The sequence below is a fragment of the Scyliorhinus torazame genome, chromosome 2 (genome assembly GCF_047496885.1).
Source record: "Scyliorhinus torazame isolate Kashiwa2021f chromosome 2, sScyTor2.1, whole genome shotgun sequence".
In the NCBI taxonomy this organism is placed as follows: Eukaryota; Metazoa; Chordata; class Chondrichthyes; order Carcharhiniformes; family Scyliorhinidae; genus Scyliorhinus; species Scyliorhinus torazame.
The window spans coordinates 69,909,545-69,926,700 of NC_092708.1; the positions used below are offsets into that span (position 1 = coordinate 69,909,545).

General features: G+C 46.9%; 1 protein-coding gene across 1 annotated transcript in view; it reads left to right on the plus strand.

The window, feature by feature from the left end:
- The first annotated feature begins 16,765 nt into the window (after nt 1–16,765).
- The window catches only part of mcm6 (minichromosome maintenance complex component 6), a 71,134-nt gene continuing 70,743 nt past the window's right edge, over nt 16,766–17,156 (plus strand). The window contains exon 1 of the mRNA XM_072472252.1: nt 16,766–16,944. Within this exon, the coding sequence (XP_072328353.1) occupies nt 16,847–16,944 (98 nt within the window). The 5' untranslated portion in view covers nt 16,766–16,846. The remainder of the gene's footprint in view (nt 16,945–17,156) is intronic.

The window sequence follows — 17,156 nt, forward strand, 5'->3', positions numbered from 1 at the left end:
AAACTGATGCCAGTGTCCCATGAAAAGGAACCCCTCTTTCCCACACCACTCTTTCAGCCACGTGTTAACCTCCCTTATTCTTGCCTCCCTATGCCAATTTGCACGTGGCTCGGGCAGTAATCTGGAGATTATGACCCTTGAGGACCTGTTTTTTAATTTGAATCCTAGCTCTTTATAATCTCTCAACAGGTCCTCTTTCCTAGGATTGCCTATGTTGTTGGTACCGACATGGACCACAACAACTGGATCCTCCCCCTCCCTCTCCAGTATCCTTTCAAGCCGGTCAGAGATGTCCCGCACCCTGCACCGGGCAGGCAACATACCATGCGGGACTCTTTATCCTGCTCACAAAGGATACTATCTATCCCCCTGATAATAGAATCCCCTACAACTACAACTTGCCTATTTACTCCCTCCCCTTGAATGGCCTGCTGGACCATGGTGCCTTGGTCAGCTGACTCATCCTTCCTGCAGCCCTGTTCGCCATCCACACAAGGAGCAAGTGCCTCATACCTGTTGGACAAGGTCAAGGGCTGAGGCTCCTGAGTTCCTGACTGCTGGTTCCCTTTACCTGCCTGACTTGCAGTCACACCCTGCTGTCCCTGGCCACTGGCAGGATTTAAACTACTTACTCTGACAGGTGTGACTGCCTCCTGAAACACAGTGTCCAGTTAAGTCTCCCCCTCCAGGTTGTGCCTCCATGTTTGAAGCTCAGACTCCAGCTCATCAACTCTGAGCTGGAGCTCTTCGAGCAGCCAACACTTACTGCAGATGTGGTCGCTGCAGCTCGCAATGGGATCTGCCAGCTCCCACATCAAGCACATCACCTGACCAGCCGTCACTAATTAAGTAATTAGTTTAATTTAAGTTTACGAGTATAGCTGTGTTTTGTTTTTTAAATTTGGGGCAGATTTGCTATCAACCAATCAGATCACAGCTTCCCTCTGACGTCACTTTTGGAAGAAAAAAACTGGACAACAGGAAGTTACCGTTAGGTTTTTATACTCACAGAGACGGCTCCTCCTCCTCCGAAGGGCTTCCAAAATTAGGCCCGAAGGAAGAGAGAGAACAAAACATTCGGGAAAAAGCACCTTCTCCCACTCTTCACCAAATTACCTCACTGCACCAAATTACCAAATTCTCACTCGGTCTGTATCTCTCTCACTCAGGCTGTGTCTCCTTGACCTGTGCAATGCTTACTAAGTGTGCTTTCTGTCTGTCTTTTATACAGACTTTAGGATGACTCACACTAAAACTTCAAAGAGAAGAATACAATGTGTACCTTTGTGCCCCTTAACAGGCCTCAGGTGACTGCCAGATAACTGCCTCTCAGCAATTAGGGTGGGGGCAGTTGCAGCCAATCAGACACTAATCTACACTGCACTTTTAACTGAAAAACAGCACAATTAGATTAACCACTTACCTTTCCTGGTTACCTCACTGCACCAAATTACCAAATTCTCACTCTGTCTGTGTCTCACTCACTCAGGCTGTGTCTCCTTGACCAGCGCAATAGCGTAGGGAAGCAATCTAAGGGTTGCCAAAACCCAACAAAAGAATTTTGAACGTAATGAGCCAAAATCGGGTGCGTATGGGCCACGGCGGGTAAGAAATGGGTGGAATCCCCGGGTAGGGTGGTGATCAATGCCGTTTGTGCTCTACCTGAGCGTAGCTGACCAGAGGGGGTCCTCAGGCAGGACGGGGACCAATGCCGTTTCTCCACTGCCTGAGCAACCGGCAAGATGGGTAAGAATGTGGTCGTCGTGGGGGCTGCCTCTCGAATTAGGAGAGCAACTATGAGTCGTGTTCTGTCGACAAATTAGTTCCTCTGAACTATTGTCTGGGGACAAACTAGTTCCTCTAACAGCCTTGGGCGTCAAAGGAGTGGTGACGTGGGGCCGTGAAAACTTTCGGGTTTACGAACAACACTTAACGTTAACACTAATGAACATGGTGCAGGTTCCATCAGAAAGGACACCGTATCTCTCCATCGGTTCCTTTTTTCTCCATCATCTGGACACCTCACTGCTCAATAGCGAACAGGGTCGCAAAGGGATTTGTTTGGTGGGAGTCAGACTCTAAGTCATCATCTTCTCCCGGCTGCCAAACTCTTGACTGTAGTAACCATGCTAAAGCTGCTTGGGGCGAATTGGGGTCCATCTCATTATTCCGGATGAGCCTGAACGAATTGTCTCGGTTCCAGAATTGTGTGTCGAGGTTGGAGCTACTATGCTTCAATCCGTAATCGTCGGGTTGTGGGTCTGGGTCAGGGGCTTTGATGTAAGTGATCTCAAATGGGTCAGTAGAATCATGCTCGGATTCGCTGGGAGTGGGGCCTGGTGCAGGGGTATAGTCGTAACGTGGTGTGCTGTGGCTATCGTCATCGTGATTGCTATCACTGTCGCTGTCGCTTGAAGGAAGGGAGGGGCGGATTCGTGCCTCTGGGGGCGGAGTTGAAGTTGTGTCTGAGGGCGGGCTGGAGTGGTTGGGAGAGGGTAGGAATACGTCATCTGTGGGCGGGGCGTGATCGTCTGCTGCTGCGAGCAGGATGTGGTGTGTGTGGCTATTCTGCGGGCCATAAGCCTCGATTTGGTTTATATGAAACCACGCAGACTTACCATTTGGATAGGTTATTTTGTATACTGAGGGGCTGACTTTGTCCGAAATGGAGTACGGTCCGGAAAAGTTGGGGGAAAGGAATCAACTGGGGTTGTAAAGGGAAAGCATAACTTGTTGCCCTACTGTAAACTCAGTGGCGTGTATTGTTTTGTCAAAAGAAGCCTTGCTCTGTTTCTTCCTGGTTCCAAGTCTCACTGCTGCTGCGAGTTGGGCTGCCTTTATGTTCTGTACCAGTTGTGTAACCGCATTTTCATACATGAGGGCTGTAACTGTGGGGCTGGCCAAATCCAGTCCTAATAAATACTCAGTGCCTTTCATGGGGCGTCCGGTCATGACGGTGTGGGGGGTGTATCCTGTGGATGTAGATACCGTGTTTCTTAAAAACATTAAAGTGAATGGGAGTACTGAATCCCAGGTGCTATTATTCTGCTGTACCATTTTCCTGAGGGTGGCTTTCAATGTCCTATTCATTTGTTCTGCAATACCACTTGACAGGGGGTGGTATGCGATATGGAACTTTTGTCCAATGCCAAAAATCGTGAGGACGTTTTTCAGTCCACGTCCTGTGAAATGGGAGCCTTGGTCGGACTCTATACTGCGTGGGAGGCCCCATCTTGTAAAGATGTGGTGTGTTAATATTTTAGCCGTTGTCTTGGCCGTATTAGTTCGTGATGGAAATGCTTTCACCCATTTTGTGAAGGTGTCTATGACCACCAACACAATCTTGTAACCATTTCTGCACAGGGGTAGGGGTCCTATATAATCTATCTGGAGATTTGTCCAGGGACCATTAACGGGGCGGGTATGACTAAGTTGAGCCTTTTTCGCATATCTGTCCGGATTGTTCTGAGGGGGGACTCATTTTGTTGCTTTATGATTGTTTCTTTTCATTTTCTTACTCATTTTGACTCCCTTATCTGTCCCCTTTAAGGAGTTCACCTTCTTTCTCGCTCCAGATATCTTTACCGAGGCTTCGGGACGACCTGTGAGGGAGCGGCGAGTTTAGTGCTCATCGTTCCTTCTGCAAAATACTTTAGAACATGTGTATAACAATAACAACAACCGCGGAAATCGGAAATCATTTACAAATACTACCGGGAGCGCACACCGGTGTTAGTCCTTTTGCGAATCTCGAAGTTTGCTGATTGTCCAGTATGTTTTAGTTTTTCTTTTTTTTTAAATATATTTTATTCAAGTTTTTTGGCCAAACATAACAATACGTAGTGTTTCTTTTACACAACAATAAAGCAATATAAATAACCGTGGCCAGTTTTAAACAAATAAATAAATAATATATAAACAAAAACAAAAAACAAAACTAAATGGCAACTGCGTTGTCCAAAACAAATACTCTCCAAAAATACAATCCAACAATCCAATATACAATTACACATACCAAATACCTATACATATACAATAACATCCCTGAGAGTCCGTCCGATTCCTCCCCCCCGCCCTTCCCCCCCCCCTCCTTCTGTGAGGTAGTCGACGAACGGTTGCCACCGCCTGGTGAACCCCTGAGCCGAACCCCTTAACACAAACTTAATCCGTTCTAACTTTATGAACCCTGCCATATCGTTTATCCAGGTCTCCACCCCCGGGGGTTTGGCTTCCTTCCACATTAACAATATCCTGCGCCGGGCTACAAGGGACGCAAAGGCCAACACGTCAGCCTCTCTCGCCTCCTGCACTCCCGGCTCTTCTGCAACCCCAAATATAGCCAACCCCCAGCTTGGTTCAACCCGGACCCCCACCACCTTCGAAAGCACCTTTGCCACCCCCACCCAGAACCCCTGCAGTGCCGGGCATGACCAGAACATGTGGGTGTGGTTCGCTGGGCCTCTTGAGCATCTCGTACACCTATCCTCTACCCCAGAAAATTTACTAAGCTGTGCTCCAGTCATATGCCCTGTGTAGCACCTTAAATTGTATCAGGCTTAGCCTGGCACACGAGGACGATGAGTTTACCCTACGTAGGGCATCAGCCCACAGCCCCTCCTCAATCTCCTCCCCCAGTTCTTCTTCCCATTTCCCTTTCAGCTCATCTACCATGGTCTCCTCCTCGTCCCTCATCTCCCTGTATATGTCCGCCACCTTACCGTCCCCCACCCATGTCTCTGAGATCACTCTATCCTGCACTTCCTGCGTCGGGAGCTGCGGGAATTCCCTCACCTGTTGCCTCGCAAAAGCCCTCAATTGCATATACCGAAATGCATTCCCTTGGGGCAACCCATATTTCTCCGTCAGCGCTCCCAGACTCGCAAACGTCCCATCTACAAATAGATCTCTTAATTGTGCTACCCCAGCTCTTTGCCATGCTCCAAATCCCCCATCCATTCTCCCCGTAACAAACCTATGATTGTTTCTTATCGGGGACCGCACCGAAGCTCCCATCCCTCCCCTATGCCGTCTCCACTGCCCCCAAATTTTCAATGTAGCCACCACCACCGGGCTTGTGGTGTATTTCTTTGGTGAGAACGGCAACGGCGCCATCACCATTGCTTGCAGGCTAGTCCCCCTGCAGGATGTTTTAGTTTTTCAGTCTCTAAGGCGCCTTTGTTCTTCCCATGCAGCTATCATTAATTTATTAACTAAGATAGCTCTCCTAGCATGAGTCACTGGCCAGTAATTAAGGCTGCCGAGCCGCAGACCCCCCTTTCAGCTGGGGTCGCGCTATGGCTCTCTCCCTTTCAGCTGAGAGAGTCCTGTTTAGAGATCTGTTTCGGGGTTCGCTTCCCATTAAATTAGGGAAACTGCACGACTACGCCAATTGTTGTGGAAAAAACTAGCCAACACTTCGAGGTTTCGCAAAGGTCTTTTATTATAATATGAAGTTCATGGAGGGAGTTAGAGTGACCACCGTCCTTCTAATTGTCCCCACCTTACAAGAGTATAGCAGTACTTTATATGGTTTAATAAGCAATATTATGGAAAAACTATGCATTCCTTTGATAAGCCCAGACACAGACAAGCGAGCAGATTTTAAACAACAGGCTTTGAATTCCCAGCCTAAGGACAATAATAATCGTCTACTCTCAGCAAAATGTGCAGCTGTGCACTTGTTTACATAGTCTGGCCTTCTGCCTATTACATGCAGAACTTCTTGACTGAAATAAAGCTAATATATCCATCATGCTTTGCCAAGTGCCCATTGCCATGAAATATAGTCAAGCAGCCAGTTAAGAAGGAATACAGGGTATTAAGGCAACTAATCCACCAACTAAAGTTCCTTCTACAGTGGCGAAACCGTCAATATGGTTTCGGCAGTAGCCAACCAGTCCTAAATATGACCGGAGGGCTGAGACATTGTGGGGAAGGGGCAATTTGACGATCGCATCTTTCTCTTGTGCTCGATCTCGCATTTACCATGAGTGATCACTGTTCCCATGTAAATCACTTTTTCTTTCGGAAACTGGGCCTTCTTGGGGTTGACTTTACAACCAATTTCTTTAAGGAGTGCTCGAAGTTCGGCGAGAAGCGAAATGTGCTCTCCCTTTGTGTCGGTCTGTAGTAACAAGTCATCGACATACTGGACCAGACAATCGGGGCGGGAAAATTTTGCTAATCCGTTTGCCAGCTGTCGGTGGAAAATGGAGGGGCAGTTGTGGAAGCCTTGTGGAAGGCACATCCACGTGTACTGTTGCCCTTGGAATGTAAAGGCGAATTTGTACTGGCACGCTTTAGCCAGTGGAATGGACCGAAAGCCATTACTAATGTCCAAAACCGAATTTTCTTTTAACTGTAGTCCCTGTTTGAGCATGGTCTCGGGACTCATGGCTACGGTGGAGGCTGCTGCTGGGGTTACTTTGTTCAGTTCCCGGTAATCAATGGTCAGTCGACATGATCCATCCGGTTTCCTGACGGGCCAAATCGGTGCGTTGTTTGTGGAGGCTACTGATCTGAGTATGCCTTGATCCAACAAACTCTCTATTACTTTGGAGATTTCTCCCTCTGCTTCCTGGGGAAATCCGTACTGCTTCGGGGGTTTAGGGTCGGGGCCTGTAATGTTCACAAAGCCAGTCAAATTGCCACAGTCGTGCTTGTGCTGTGCAAATGCTGCTTTATGTTCATGCAGGACTGCCCTAACCTGTTTGTCTGCACTAATGGTTCGAGGGTCGAACCAGAAGTCTCCTACTGAGCTAATCCTATTTACGTACTCTCCTACTGTGAGCGTGGCGGGGGCTCGTGCTGCCTTTGCCATTTTCCAAACACACTTGTTAACTGGATCAAAAGAAAGGTTATGGGAGTTCATGAAATCGATCCCAAGGATATGTTCTGCTGTCTGGGGCAGATCAACTAAAACTATGGGGTGCTTAGTCGTGATGTTCCCTATCTGTATCGCTATAGGTGTTGTGATGTGTCCCTGTTGTAAATGGCTTGTAAAACCGCTGAGTGTGATGGTGTCTGTTGTGGGCCACGTGTCTCGCTGGACATCGTGGAGGAATTGAGTGTGGTCTCGGAGACACCTCCTGTGTCCCAAAGAAAATCTACGGGTTGTCCCCGGACTTTGCCTGCTACGACCGGTCTACCGGACTTGTCCCAAAGGGTGTCGCAGACCCAAGTTGGGGAGCCCGAACACTGTCAGTCGGTGCCGTTCATGTCTGCATTCTCTGAACGGGCGCTAACGCTATGGATCGGCCTTGCCCTATTCCTGTTTAGGGTGCCTGTCTGTTGGTTTCTCTGCTGCTTTTGGGGCGCGTTGCACTGTCGTGCAAAGTGTCCTAGCTGTCCACAGTTATAATATTCTTGAGGTTTTGGCTGGGGTTGGCTGTTCCTGCCCTCATTTACCCATGCGGGGTTCTGGTGTGCTTTAACTGGGTTCATTTCTGCCTTCTCTTCATCTGGTGTTCTAAATGCGGTTTTGCCTGCAATTGATTGCTCCCAAGCACGGGACAATCTCTTCAAAACCCATTTTTCATTGTGGGCCTCATCTGAGGGGTCATAATTTGCGGAAGCTTTTCTTCCTGCTTCTGTGGCATGGGAGACTAGAATTCGGGTCCATTTGGCCATAATATCTGGGGACAAATGGGCGCGGGTTAACTCTCCAAAAACTGCGGTGAAGTGAATCCACAAACGTCCAGCAAACGCTGTGGGGTGCTCTGTCTTCTTTTGCCTAAATTTATTTAGACCTTCTACGGCGTCTCCTCTGTTAAAGCCGATTGCATCAAGGATCGCTGTGTGCATCTCTTGGAGTGTGCCTCCTCCTACATTCTGTGGGTCGGGAAGGGCTGCTACGACTGAAGGGTCGAGGTTTAAAACTGTGAGCTTCACTTGCTCCTTTTCGTCCAGGCCGTACATGGTAGCCTGCTGTTTGACTTTAGCGAAAAATTGGTGGGGGTCTGAAGTGGGAAGGAACGGTGTAAATTTTCCACACGCGTCCCGTAATTGGGTCACGGTTAATGGGATTGTGTAAAGGAAGTCTGCTTCTCCTTCTCCTGCCGCCCTGCGGTGTGTGGTTACAGGATTCTTGGGGGTGTGTTCTGCCTGTTCGGTTGGGGGTTGGGGCGCTTTCCTTTTCTGGGGTTTTTCCTGCATACACGTCCCATGTACGTATCTATAGGCAGTCTCATTTAATTCCTGCCAGTCGGGGCCGTTTTCTTGATCTAATTGGGGTCTGAATGTACTTTTAAATCCGTTTTGAACGGAAAGCAGAGATTGCAATTCTGCAATTTGCTTCCGGCACTTTGCATGGTCTACTGAGCTCTGCCTTTGTTCCGTTGTGGAAGTATGGAGTGCTCGTAGGGCTGCTTTTAAATCATTGCATTGTTTCTGCAATTTCTCGACTTGCTGTTCTGTCTCTTGTCTTACCAAGACCACACGTTGCGTGTCCTGGTAGGCCTTATCATATTGCGTCTGAAAACTGTTCAAATGCACGAGACAAGACTGATGTGCCCTCTTGACATCATCTACCTCTCTGTCCCTTGCTGCTAACTGCTCTTTTAAATCTCGATTCTCCTTCTCTACCTCACTCACGTCTACCTCACTGCTTCTGTCTCTCTCCTCTATCTCTCTACGGAGCATCCTAACGACTTCCTCTGTGCCTCACAATTGTGCCAAACAGGACATGATTGCCATCGGCTTGTGAGCTTTCCCTAAGCTCTTCTTGTGAATCTCTGACAGGTTCTCCCACCAAGTATGTCCTATACTCCCGGGTCCTGTTTTCTCATTATTGCTGAATTCACTCCAAAGGGGCCATCCTTTTCCTTTGAGATATTTTCTGATCTCATCTTCCCAAACGGGACACTGTCCTACTCTATTGGTCGCTGCGACCTCGAATTCCTGGGGGTTCATAAGGCATTCCATTGCCTTCATTGCCATTTCTATCGCTCTCTCTGGGGTTTCTACCGAATTTGGAACAGGGGGGAATAAAGTGGTGATGTAAACATGGGTACGGCTTACGCTATTTTCCGGCCTACAAAACTCCCGACAGTTTTACGCAACAAAATCTCTCAGGTTTACCTCATATCCCAGTTAGTACACATGCAAATAGCACACTTCCGAACCTTGGTGGTTTGATCAGTATTGGTCTTACGCTTGTGTTTTTTTTCGTTTTTTCCAATTGGATTCTAATTCAAATTTTGGGTTCTTTTGGAGTGACAAAGCCACTTCTAGGTCGAGTCCCGGCGGAGTCGCCAGTAATGTTGCTCTGTTTATCTGGTTATAAATATGGCGGTCAATATGGTCGCCTTCCTTCATCCTAATTATGTTTACTTTAGAGTCACCAGGTATCTCTCGATACCGCCACAAGGTTCAAACCCAAATACTGATCAAAGAGCCAATACACCAGTTAGTTAGTTCAAAGTCAATACTATTTATTTACACACATAGTAAGATCTACTCATGCACAACAGTACTACAAACTAAACTATCTCTAACGCTAACGCCTATACTTAACTTCGGGTGCCCATTTAGTCAGAGGAACAATGGCCGTTGTTCGGATCTGAGGCTGTTGGGTTCGAAGAGATACAGGAGAACAGCTAAGGTCGTCTGTCTGGTAGTGAGCATTGACCTTGAACTTACTTGCTTCTGGTGATGCTGGTGGATGGGCCTCTCCGCCTGAGAGCCAAATCCAAGAGAGCAAATCTCTCGTGGGGGTTCCTTCTTATACTTGGAGGGGCTTTGCACGCTTTTAGGCGTGCCTTAAACTTGGTCCCAATTAATTGGGCTGCTTCTCGATCACTGTTATCGATCTTGACCAATAAAGGGGTGGGTGCCCTGATGGCTGGGCGTGCCTTAGGTGGCCGTTGGCCTTGCTCTGTTTGTGCTTTTCGGTTGGGGAACTGGCGCCGGGATGTCTGCAATATTATCGGTTATCTGAGTGTCAATCCTTTGTTTCCCGGAGATGGGCCATCAATATGCTAATCGACCCACAGTTTCAATTCCGTCTGGGAGCTGTTTCTCAAATATACAGTCAGGCTCTGTGCCTGCTTGTTTTCTAGCATTGTCCACAGTTCCCACGCAGACACTGGGAGAATGTGCAAACTCCACATGGAAAGTGACCCGAGGCCAGGATTCGAACCTGGGTCCTCAGTGCCGTAGTCCCTGTGCTAACCACTGTGCCACTTGCCACCCCAGCAGGTTCATTTCAATAGTCTGAACCCTAAACGCCAAGGATAGGGGGAGATTATCAGTGTTCATAAGTTATTATATCTGATGTTTTACTGGCAAACTGCACAGGCCTTCTACCATATTGCTGGCTTCCCCAATGTGCCCTGAGAACTTATGGGCATTGAATGCATCCCTTGAAAACCTGTAGAGCTGTACCTGTAGGAAGCGATACAACACTCTTAACTGCAGATCATGAGAAACTCATCTGCACATCCTCGTTAATGCTGAGTGTGCGGGTACATGTCCTGATGCATTAGTCCTGCAGAATTCCGTAATAGCCTACATATCCAGTTTACGAATGTAAGACACCCAACAGATGGCTTATTGGCAATAAAGTAACCCTCTGCTATAACGGAGTATGAGACTGTTTTAGATAACACAGACCAGGGTGGAAAAGAGATACAATGAGAGACCTATAACTACCATGCGGGCCATTGTAAGTGTAATTGGAGTGAAAGGCTGCGTCAGGTGCCTGGATTGACCTGCGGGTGTGCTCCAGCATTTCGACAGAGAAAGGAGCAAGATTATGTCGATGTGCTAAATCTTGCACAAGCTCATACTGGCAGAAGGTCTTTATCTAAACGTATTAGGAGTGGAGCTAGTAAAGACAGAAGAGGCAGAGGAAAGGGATGCTGAACCTAGCAGAAGGCAAGTGCCTGACAGGGCATGGCTCTCCAGCACAGTGCATGCAGCATGCTTTCACTCATTGACCCCCTAATTGATCGAGAAGCAGGAGAAACTTCAGTGAATGATCAGTTCAAATCCAAAACAGACTTTTATTAAGAATGTTAGATACCGACTGTTGCCAATAAAGAGAAAATAAGAACTTTTTTCCACAGTTCTAATATACAGTGAGCTTTGCGCACAAGCAGTGGGAGAGAGGCCACAGGCAGAGTGAGCCTCCAGGTTCCATAAGGAGACAAATGGAAGCCAGCTCCTGCACTGCTTCTAGTCTTTGTTCAATAGTTACTGCACCGCTGTCTTTTACCCCAGTGAGATTTTCCTCAAATCTAGTTGTGGTCTCCCCCCTGGAAGCAGTTTGAGCACCAGTTCAAGTTTCGATCCCTGTCTTTGCCAGCCCCCATCTACAACAGCCACCTTTTCCTATCGGCTGGTTTGGACTCAGCATTAAAGTCGTGGGAAGGGAAGGATCTGGAGAGGTTTGGGGACCTTTTCATGGAGGAGTGGTTTGCGAGAGTTTGCTGAGAAATTCCAACTGCCTGGTTCCAGCCTTTTCAGGTATTTTCAGATTCGCGATTTTCACGCAAGACTTTCCCTTCCTTTCCTTTGGCGCCACCCTCTCCCTGTTGAAGAACATTTTGTCTCTGGCTCGGCCGGACCTGGGGGAGGGGTGGAGGGGGTCAATCTGAGACATGGCCGTATCCTTTCAATGGATTCTGCTCTGTTGAATGAGGTGAGGGCGAATTGGGATCCATTCGTAATGGTGAGGTTTGGAGTGAGGCTCTTCACAGGGTCAATTCCACATCTTCATGTGCTGGTCTGCATTTGATCCAATTCAAGGTCTTGCACAGGGCCCACCTGACCAGAGCAAGGATGAATGGATTCTTCTCCGGTGTTGAGAGTAAGTTTGAGCGCTGCACTCAGCGGCTGGCTAATCATACACATATGTTCTGGTCCTGTCCTAAGTTGAAAAGCTTTTGAGCCTCTTTTATTAATATTATACTCCGTGTAGATTTGGATCATGTTCACTGTTATATTTGGGGTGTCGGATTCAGCCTGGGGTGAAGGCGGATGTCCTCGCCTTTGCCTCATTGATAGCCCAGAGACAAATTATGTTTGGATGGAGATCTCCTACTCCAGCTGCTACCTCGGCTTGGCTCGGTGACTTCATGTCGTTTTTACATTTGGGGAAGGTCAAGTTCACCATCGGGGTCAGTGGAGAGGTTCTACCTAAGATGGCAACCATTCATTTCCTTTTTAAGGAATTAGTCGCAGTCAGGGGTTTAATTTAGTTTTGTGTTAAAGTTAATGTGTGTTTGTGCTTTTTTGTTTCGCCCTTCTAGAGTGTAATTTTATTTATGTATGATTGTCTTAGGTGGTTTGGATTAATATTAATTTTTTAAAATAAGCATACTTTTTTTTTTTAATTGTGAATGCCGAGAATGGATCACATGGCAGGTGCTGTCCTTCACTTCTGTTTAATCTGCTGCACTGGTACTCCATGGCTACTAGGAATGGCCTCCTTAGTAGAAGTTGGTGATCTTCATTTCACAGTAACAAAGTTATATCGGGCATGTAACATAAAACATCCAAAGGTGCTTAACAAGGGCAGTATCGATATGAACATTAATAACATTATAGACACCACGCCACTGAAGGGGAAATCAAGACAGATGGCCAAAGCTTAGTCAGAGATTTTGGTTTTGAAATAGCAGAGAGAGGTAGGTAGGCTGTGGAAGTAATTCCAGGGCTTAGGCGTAAGGCAGTTGAAAGCACTCACGTGGGAATGATTCAAATCAGGGCTTCACACAATACCAAAATTGAAGGAGTGTGGCTATCTCACAGGCTGGAAGAGACTACACATAGGAAGAAATAAGTTTGCAAATTGAGTTATTGTTGCACAAGGAGTCAGTAAAGGAGGGATGGCTGAACAAACTCAGGATTTAAGATATTAGCAGCAGAGTGTCTTAGTGTTGGTGAACATGTAGTTGGAAACTCATCAAGGTCAAACCCAATGATGAGGTTGTGAATGGTCTTGCTCAGCTCAAGAGAGGTACCAGAGATGGAAGCATAGAGAGGGAACAAAGTTTGTGGCAGGCATCAAAGACAATGGCTTTAGTCTTCCAAACATTTAGTTGGAGGGAATTTCTGTCCATCTTCTGTTGTGTTTTTGGATATTGCCAAGGCAAAGTGTGTAGATGAGAAATAGAAGAAAGCAAAAGATAGATCCTTGGTGAACAACAGAGGAAAGAGCAAATGTGGGAAGGGAAGCCTTAGCAAGAGATTCTCTGACTATAGTTGATTAGGTAAGAGCAGAATGAAGCTGGTGCAGTTCTGTTAAGTGGAATGATAGATATTTTGGAGCGGGATGGTGTGGTCAGCTGCACGGAAATATGTATATCAGTTGTCATGTGAGAGTCCCTTTAAGAAATGGATGTTTAAGCAATGTACCTTTAAGAAATGGAGCTGATCATATTACTAAAGTGATGTCAGAGGGTGGGGGAGCTAAGCTCACTTCTGCTTTTGATTTCAGTTTGAGGAGAAAGCTGGGAGTGTCTGTATGTTTTGCTGTGAGCTGCAGGAAGAAACACAGAGCTGGTCTGTTGATGTCTGCAAATCCAAAGACTATAAATATATTGAATGTAACCTCATGTCTGTTTTTGAAGGTTGAAGTCTTTTGGATGTTTAAAGGAACAGTTTGAAGGATTATTTAGTGTTGTAGTCTTTTGGGATTATCTTTGAAGTAATGGGTGTTAAGATATTCAATGTTTGTTTTTTAAAGGTTAAATTGAGTTCATAGAATAAACATTGTTTTGTTGTTTTTTAAAGGTTAAATTGAGTTCATAGAATAAACATTGTTTTGTTTTAAAAACCATTTGTCCATAATTGCTGTATCACACCTGAAGAGTACGCCGTGTGCTTCCCACACCACAATCTATTCAAAGTTGTGGGTCGGTTGAACTCCATGAAACGCTTTGGGGTTCTGTAAACCCGGACCCATCACACAGTCAAGAAAGGATATTTTATCATGGTCCCAATCACAAAGAATGTTATTTGTGTCTTTAACAAGGGGTGTTTCAATACTGAAGCCAGGTGAAAATCTGATTGGAGGGATTGAAACATGGAAATGTGGGAAAAGTCAGGCACAAATTCAGAAAACAACAACACGTTCAAGAAACTTTGAGTCGAAAAAGAGATTGGAGACGAGACTACAATTTGTAGGTATGCATATGATGGTCCTGCAGCATGTCATAGTTCAGGCTTCAAGTCATCTTGAGGCAGATCAGTCAACCAAATGTGCCCTTACTGAGGCACAAGTGGCACATAACCTGCTCCTCTGAGATCTTCATGTTGCTTATAAGGATGTACATGCTGTGGGCAGGTTGTGGCACATAATTCTTGGAGCCTCATATCTCTCGCTCTCCTCCTTGTCCAGCATTCTACAGATCAAGGATGAGACATTCTTCAAGACATTGGATGCTTTCTGGAGTATCGGGGTAGACCTGCGGCTTGAACTACTGACTGGTCAGCAGATTAAGAACTGAATTCATGCCAGTGTGTGCAACAGAATTGCCAACCCTCCAGGACTGGCCTGGAGTCAGGAATTGAAGGTCAATTTCCAGGACACTGCTGTGTTCAAGCCTGGAGAAAAATCATCAGGATATTAAAAGATTATTTTCTGTCATTTTTGTTGAACGTTTTTCTTTAGTAAATATAAAATCGTAGAAAAAAATAAAAACTGTTTGGATGACAGTCAAGCATCATCCCATTGGATAATGTGTTTTTTTTGGCTTTCCAATTGGTGTCAGAAAGCCATCCTGCACACGTCATAAAGTCAGAGAGGTTCCCAATGGTGGTGGTATCCAGAACCAGGGTTGACAGTCTGAGGATAGACCATTTAGGATAAAGATGAGGAGAAATTTCTTCACCCAGAGAGTAGTCAGCCTGTGGAATTTGTTACCACAAAAAAGTTGAGGCAAAAGCATTGTTTTCAAGAAGCAGTTAGCCATAGCACTTGGGGCGAAGGAGATCAAAGTTATGGGGGGGGGGGGAGGTGGGATTAGTGGATGATCAGCCATGATCATAATTAATGACAGAGCAGGTTCGAAGGGCTGAATGGCCTCATGGTGCTCCTATTTTCTGTGGAGATTACAGCACAGAAAAGGCCCAATGGCCCATCATGCCTGTGCCAGTCAAAAACAACCACCTTACTGTTCTATTCCCACTTTCCAGCACTTCATCCATAGCCTTGTCTGCCTATGCAATACAAGTGCACATCTAAATACTTCTTAAATGTTGCAAGGGTCTCTGCCTCCACCGCCCTTTCAGGAAGCAGGTTCCCATCTCCCATCACCCACTGGGTGAAAAGATTTTTCCTCACATCCCCATTAACCCTCCTGCCCCTTACCTTAAATCTATGCCCCCTCCTCATTGATCCCTCCACCAAGGAGAAAAGCTACTTCCTGTCCATCAATCTATGCCCCTCATAATTTAATACATCTCAATCATGTCCTCTCTCAAGTCTCCTCTGTTCCAAGGAAAACCACCCCAGTCTATCCAAACTCTATCCAAGTACGGATGTGTTGGCCAATGAACGGTTGGATCGTGAGGGAAAGCTCTCTGTAACTGTTGGAAAGACCAAGGAACTGATCATCGACTTCAGGAAGTGTAGCATGACACACACTCCCGTTTGTATCAATGGCTCCGAAGTGGGGATGGTCGATAGCTTTAAGTTCCTGGGGGTGACCATCACCAACAGTCTGTCCTGGTCCACTCACGTTGATGCAACAATCAAGAAAGCCCAACAACGTCTCTACTTTCTACGGAAGCTAAAGAAATTTGGCATGTCTGCATCGACTCTCACAAACTTCTACGGATGTGCGATAGAGAGCATCATATCTGGCTGCATCACAGCTTGGTATGGCAACTGCTCGGTCCAAGATCGCAAGAAACTGCAGAGTGTGGTGAACTCAGCCCAGAGCATCACACAAGTTTGCCACCCCCACATTGATTCTGTATACACCTTCCGATGCCTCAGGAAGGCAGACAGCATTATCAGAGACCCCTCCCACCCAGGCATTGCCTTCTTCCAGACCCTTCCATCAGGCAGAAGGTACAGAAGTCTGAAGAGCCGCACATCCAGACACAGAAATAGCTTCTTCCCCACAGCTACATGACTCAACGATTTCCCCTCGGACTGATCTGTTCCCTGTAAGAACACTATTCACGACGCCCTATGCTGCTCTTGCTCATGTATTTGCTTTGTTTAACCCCTTGTTCCGCACTGTAACCAATCACTGTTTGTCGATGTACCATTTGTCAATGTTCTCTGTTGATTTTTCTTTTTGTCCACTATGTACGTACTGTGTATGTTCCCTCGGCCGTAGAAAAATACTTTTCACTGTACTTTGGTGCATGTGACAATAAATCAAATCAAATATCGGGATCGATATTCCTTCAGGAATATATTTAATCACAGTTGGCAACTCTGGTCAATAGCCTGACTGCAGTGAAGTAGTGGCTGATCTTTAAATGCCAACTCCCAGACTGGAGTGACTCCCCCTCCCAAAAAGTATACTTTATTCATAACTTTTACAAAAGTACAGAACAGTTCAACATTGAGGACACAGAAAATGCAAAGCAGATCAGTTTATTGCCATACAGGAATGGTGACTGTGAGGAACGTCAAGACATTTTACAGGTTATATTTTATTGACAGACATAGAGCGTGGGGAGGGCAGGGTTGAACTTTCTTGAAGCGCCTCACTCAGTCCTGGAGCCCCGCCCCCACGGGAGTCATGTGACCAGCCGGCAGCTCGCTGATTGACTCTTCGCTGGCGGGAACGCTGGCCACGTGACCCAGAGTGGCGCGAAATCGCAGCGTCGGTGGCGCGCGGGAGCTTGGTGGCCGGTTGCTGTTTGAATCGCCGCCTGGAGAATGGATGTGAGGGAGGCCGCGCCAGGAGCTGCCGGGCAGCAGGTCAAGGACGAGCTGGCCGAGAAATGTCAGAAGCTCTTCCAGGATTTCCTCGAGGAGTGAGTGGATTTGGCGGCGGCCGAGGGCGGGGAGGAGGCCCCGGGGATGAACTGTCGGTGCACCGGCAGCAGCTTTACTCGAGCCCGGGGACCCTCACACACACCGGCCCCGGGAGACTGTGCCCTTCTCTCACTCGGACAAGGGCTTCTTCCAAACCTCGGCCTGCAATGTGCTGCTGCCGGAGCAAGTCAGGGGGCCGGAGTCGCCGCCG